This window comes from Antedon bifida, chromosome 5 (assembly GCF_963402885.1).
Source record: "Antedon bifida chromosome 5, ecAntBifi1.1, whole genome shotgun sequence".
Taxonomy (NCBI): Eukaryota; Metazoa; Echinodermata; class Crinoidea; order Comatulida; family Antedonidae; genus Antedon; species Antedon bifida.
This window is the reverse complement of record NC_136230.1, coordinates 3,692,606-3,699,127: the sequence shown is the minus strand read 5'-3', so window position 1 is coordinate 3,699,127 and position 6,522 is coordinate 3,692,606. Positions and strand designations below refer to the sequence as shown.

The window sequence follows — 6,522 nt, the reverse complement described above, 5'->3', positions numbered from 1 at the left end:
GTTCTACATAGATATCGAACTATTACTGAAACAAATATGACATAGGCCTAATCATGGAGGAAATTCCTCCATGGCCTAATTTAAAAGAGAGAAAATCAAAATCGACCATCGAACACAATAAAATAAACGGGCATACGAAATTGCTCTGGTAAAAATAGAAAATTGGTAGGTAGCTGTTTCATGATGATGGATCGGTAAAATAATGAAAGAAGATACTCTAAAAAAATCTCCTGATACTCTACTCTAGGTGTAGGCAGCTATTCGAATTTGCGACGATCGAGTGACGAAAATGCCAAGTGATGTGCGCATGCGGAGAAGTTGGATGTGCTTCCGTGCCTTTTCCCTCGACAGTCAGGCGCGGATTCGATCATTATGGCCGTGTTCCGCAGCCACAAATTAACCGATAATAATTAACCGATAAAGCGCCTTTGGAAACAGGGGTTGAACCGATTCCGCTCGAGAAAAATTAACCGATAATTATCTCATTCAAATCAGATAAAGTTGGCGCCTTAAATTGAGTGAGACCGAACGGAAACAAGGACAACATCAAAACAACAAAACGTTTGGTTTACTTATTATGCTGCATAAAAACTGGATGAACATACAAATTAAACTATAATATCAAAAATATCGCTAAAAAAATTGGCGAACATGCTACCATAGGATGCGGGGAAAAGGAGACATTCGTTGTAGGCCTACGTGTCCTGACAAATGGATGTTGAATTTGGACTGGTCATTTTGATTCGAATATATCAACATGCTCTTTCTATTATAATTTTTTTTTAATGAATACACCCACAATTTCTACTTTATCTGTTTATTAGTATGAAAATTACAAAAGTTAAAGTAAAGAGTCTTTTGTAGGCCTATCGTTTGTATTCAATCTAGAAGGTGGGTCTGTTATATTTTGTTTGATTCCATGCGTAGGTCGAAATCTTTCAACTGCGCACATTTTCTGCCATAACAGCGTGCATAGCGCCAATGCACAACCAATCAGGTATAATCCCGAGCAGGCGTAGAGGGCTGAATCATAAGAACCAGTGTAGTCGTAGCTAAAACCTGAAGTATAGGATGACAACTACGTGGTTAAAAGCCTCAGAGAGCACATTTTGGTGTGCATCATATTATGATAATGATAGGCCTACTGACAGGCTTACGGTACTTACCTCCTAGTAAAGCTGCGAGGAGATATCCGATTCCACATGGTACCGAACCAAGACTTGCTGCACTTGGGATATATTTTGGCGGGAATACTTCTGATGCCACAACGTATGGAGTGGCATTAAATACTGCTTTAACTATACCAAAAGCTATAGAAAAAAAAATATTATTTTAAAGTGCTCTATTATATTAGTTTGTATAATATAATACCATGGAGTAATTTCGGTTCTCCATGCTAAAATCTCATGACACAAATTAATAATACAACATTACGTCATCAATACTACATCCTCACATTGTCACTAACAAGTACGACAGTAGAAGTTTTTTTAAACATACCGAAAGACACAATGAGCATTCCTTCAAACGATGTAACGTAGAGTAGAAAAATACACGAAACGGCTCCCACAATACAAGCGTGCGGCCAAATCAATATTTTGTGAAAATGTAACTTGTCTATGAACGATGCAATACACACTTTCCCGATCACTTCTGCTCCACCATTTATGCTTAAAATCAATGTGCCTTGCTTAAGTGTAAACCCGGCTTTTGTTGAAAAATCTACCTTTCAAAGAAAAACAAAATAATTTCTGTCATAATTGGTATAGTAAAAATGTCTTATCAGTCAATAATAATTATCAATAATCTATTAAAAGTCTATAGTAGGGCGTAATTTTTAGGTCCCGACGAGACGATTCGTCGGGAATCGTCGTACGACGCTATCTGACATGACTTACAAGATTAATCATAGTAAAGCCGGTAGCACAGCTTACGACAGCGCACATTGATCCAAACAGCCATGTTTCTGGAATTCTGAGTATATCTCGCTGAGAGACCTCCGATTCCATCTCTTTTTCATCAATTGTTAATTCTAGTTGAGAAACTTCAGGGCATGACTCCGTCATTTGTTTCTCAACCTCGACACTTCCATGAGAAACTTCCGAGTATGACTTCATTTCTTTCTCAACGTCAACACGTCTCTGAGAAACTTCTGAGTATGACTCCGTTTCTTTCTCAACGTCACCATCTCCTTGAGAAACTTCTGAGTATGACTTCGTTTCCTTCTCAACCTCACCATCTCCTTGAGAAACTTCTGAGTATGACTTAATTTCTGTCTCAACGTCACCATCTCGTTGAGAAACTTCTGAGTATGACTTTGTTTCTTTCTCAACGTCACCATCTCGGGCACCATCTCGTTGAGAAACGTCCGTGAATGCATTCGTTTTATACTCAACGTCACCATCTCGTTGAGAAACTTCTGAGTATGACTTCGTTTCTTTCTCAACGTCACCATCTCGTTGAGAAACTTCTGAGTATGACTTCATTTCTTTCTCAACGTCACCATCTCGTTGAGAAACTTTCGAGTATGCACCAACATCAGTGTTTTCCAAACTTTGGTTTTTCTTTTTCGGTGTTATGTAGATCACAGGTGCAATGATCAAACCCATTACAAACACCAGGCCCGAGCAAATCCTCAACGTCCACCGCCATCCTAAACGTGTCAATAAAGTTCCTAGGACTGGGCTTATTGTTAATAATCCTGTTTTATATAAAAGAAAAAATACAATTTCATTCACAAATATTTCAAATACTGCTTTAGTGAGTGTCTTTAATCAGTCAGTGGAGTCTAAACTTAAGCTCTGTCTACACTATCAAACTTTACGTGACAAACAAATGTGATGTGCCCATATATGGACATGATGATGTCATATCACTACCATATTTGTGCATATCACACTTTATTCTCACATAAGTTTGATAGTGTAGACAGAGGTGGTACGGGAAGTGATATTCATGGGTTTGAGTCATTCACGCACTGCCAAAATATTACAGAGATCAAACAGGTATATAATTTATCTATGAACTCCAGTTATAAAACTCTCAAAGATTTTTGCTAAAACATCCAGAAGTTGCTGCATTTTTTATACACCAGAGCCAGTACATGAATATGCATACCGAAGACAGGAACACAGATCAAATGGATTTCAACAGAAGTTCTTCTTCTTTATTTGGCTGAATTGTATAAGCCAAGTTTGCAAACCCATTGACAGTGTTTTTTTTTAATTTGAAAGAGAGTTAGGTTGTTGCATTTTAGAAAATATCAGCTATCTTGATTTTCAGCAGAGACAATCTTTGGAAGAAAATACGCGACGTTTGTAGGCCCTATACGCAGATTGTTTTCTTACCAATGGTACCACCAAGAGTAGCTAGTGTTGATGCCCTCACTCGGTACTGAACTGGCGCCCATTCAAAAGAGAATTGTATAAAAAGCTTCGTAGAAACTCCAGTCGTTATACCAACACCAAGACCGTACGTTATGTACATGTAGATTATTGACGGAACGAATGAACTCAGAAGTAAACACAACGAATACATGAAAACGGCGGATATGATGACGTTGAAATAACCAAACCGAATTACCAACATCTGACCAGGCACTGAGAACAGTTGACCACATGCTAAGCAAAGTGACTGCACCCATCCTGTTAAAGGGAAAAAAAGGTCACGTGATAGTAATGATCATTGTATACTTACGCAGTTAACTAAAAAACGATGGATTTAGGCATTACGTTACTAAAATCAACACTCTTTCGAGTTTGAATTGTATGCAATGGTATATACATCAGTATATATGTATGTATATAAGTATGCCTAACATTTACAACGGGTCAATAATTCAATAATATATATTTAAACTGAAATAGGCGTAAAGCAAATACGTTAATAATTCAAATTATACGCTGAACTTAAACAAGAGGGCTGACATTAACAAAAGACCTAGAGATTATAAATGCTAGTAAGCATTTTAGAAATAAATTCGACTTTTTTTTATTGAAAAAAGTTTCTGGCCAGGCCCTAACGACTACGCAATTAGGCATAGGCACGACTACTTCTGGAGCCCACCGTCTGTAAGTGCTTCTTTTAAAAACTGGATTTACCCTATGGCAAATAACCGCACTCAAAGCGGACATAGGCCTAAGTCTACTGTAGACTTAGTACAATCATGGATTAATCATTAATCCATGGTACAATTAAATACGTTTGCTTAAGCCTAGGCCTAATAATAACAATGATTAGACTAGGCCTAGCTAGGCCCTATTAAGTAAAAAGAATTAATCAATACCTGTAACTATTGTCGATGAATCAAATTCGGTTTGAAGATCACCAAATAAGACCCCATAGCTGTATACAATGCCGTATATAAAGTAACCATTCAACATGCACACAACCGTAACTGCCCACCACCACCGACGCTGTACGGACGTACTCAGCACCACCATACCGACAGCAATCTTGCTTCTGGTCCTATTACTCTGCCAGCTTAAATGATAAAAAAACAACAATATGATTATTCATAATTCATTGTTATACGCTCAACAGCAGTGTTTGTATATATAAGAAATACAATAGCATGTACAGAATAAAAATCCAACGTACCCAACGTGTGTTTTCTTCTATTTCACACTAGGCTATGCGCACTTTCTTTGCGCGATTGATGTGTTCGATAGTCGAAGAGCGCGATTAGTTTCGAAAATGTTTTCATAAAATTCAGATTATTCAATAATACAGGTCAAGTCAGTCAATAATTGACAATATTGTTATTACATTATAAGTGTCAAGAGTCGTTCAACCATAGGGCTATTGTACACGTAAGCAGGAAACAGCCATAAAAGACATTCCATTGTAAGCTCAACAAGGCCTCGCTCGTACCCTCGCGGAAGGGTATAATAATTCACAAGTTTAATTGTATTGGTAATCAGACTGAATCACCGGACACGCTGCACACTAGAGAGGCGATACGCTTAATTTGTTAAGAACTTAGGCCTACCCACCAGTGCTCAATAAATAACATTACTTTAAAAAAACAAAACAAAAAATCGGAGATAGAATTAATTTCTCTCGTTTTAAATTCGTGACCATATAGCTGAATCTCATATGGAAACGGGGCGTTTGTTTGTGTGCGGGTGAGGGGGGAGGAGTTTGTTTATTTGAATATATTCAAACACAATGCCTCAAACGGCAAACACGGGGTGTTTAAACGGCAAAAACAGTGTCTCAAACGGCAAGCACGGTGCTCAAACGGCAAAAACGGTGTCTGAAACGGGTCGCACGGTGCTCAAACGGAAAAAACATTGTCTCAAACGGCAAGAACAAGGCCTCAAACGGCAAGAACAAGGCCTCAAACGGCAAGAACAAGGCCTCAAACGGTAAACACAGCCCTCAAAGGGCAAAATCAGTGCCACAAATGGTAAACGCAGTGCCACAAACGGAAAACGCAGTGCCACAAACGGAAAACGCAGTGTCACAACGACATAGTGTCACAAATAGTGCCACAAACGACCAACACAGTGCCACAAATAGTGCCACGAACGACATAGTGCCACAAACGACACGGTACCACAAACGGAAAACGCAGTGCCACAAACGGTAGACCTAATCGCAGTATCAGTACGGCAAACTGAACGTTAAGTTAAAAGATAGACCTATTTCAGACTAAACTTACCACTAACACCGATTATACCCGCAACATAAAATTCATGGCGTTGGCAATAATACACGCAGTGAAATCAAAATCACAATACGGTTTGTGAAATCTGCCGATTTTAAGGTGAACTAAAAAGTATATTTAAATAACAAAAATACCCATTATTATCAGATCCTTGGGATCTACAATTCGTAAAGGTAAGTATAAAGGATGGTGATGCATGAATGGTGTTGATATCTCAATAACAATAATACAGCAGCTTACTGGTACGTATTTCATCTATTGAAAGTTTATGGCTTCGTTTTATGTCATGTATAGTCTGGGTTCCAGACGGATTTTGACTTAATATTAGTAAAAAGATAAATATTTTGGCACATATGGCGTTTCATACGTATACTACTTGAGCTTGTAAACTAAACTGTATTTTCAGATAAAAATCAAAACGTCAGTCGCGTGCGCAAATTTGAGTCAGTGTTTACCGACCGACCAACCGACCGACCAACCAACCAACCGACCGACATAGTGAGATGTAGACTGTAAAGACAAGTCTATTTCATGTATAACAAACAAAAATCAACAAAATAGAAGTTAGTACTACTGTACTCACCCAAACAGCTTCACAATTAAATCCTCTTATTATTACTATTATTGTTTTTTTCTTGGACTGTTTTAAATAAATGTGAATGAAATAAATACGATAGGCTTACAAAATAGATTTTACGGTGATTTTGTATTCATAATATTATTTATTACTTAAAATTGCAGGCATTTCATTGTTAGACATCATTAAATACAAAATATTAAAAAACGTATGTTAAAGAGCCAATTGTTATTCAATAGACAACTAGATGCATAAATTTACTGGTAGGTACTAT

At 37.6% G+C, this 6,522-nt stretch overlaps 1 protein-coding gene across 1 annotated transcript; it reads right to left on the bottom strand.

The window, feature by feature from the left end:
- Window positions 1–806: 806 nt before the first annotated feature.
- LOC144842561 (uncharacterized) lies at window positions 807–4,704 on the bottom strand. Its single transcript, XM_078699015.1, has 7 exons — window positions 4,600–4,704; window positions 4,286–4,482; window positions 3,348–3,644; window positions 1,899–2,701; window positions 1,501–1,726; window positions 1,167–1,310; window positions 807–1,059 (listed from the first exon to the last, which is right to left on the bottom strand). Exons 2-7 carry the CDS (start codon window positions 4,440–4,442, stop codon window positions 842–844), a joined length of 1,845 nt encoding a protein of 614 aa, XP_078555141.1. The 5' UTR covers window positions 4,443–4,482; window positions 4,600–4,704; the 3' UTR covers window positions 807–841.
- Window positions 4,705–6,522: the final 1,818 nt, after the last annotated feature.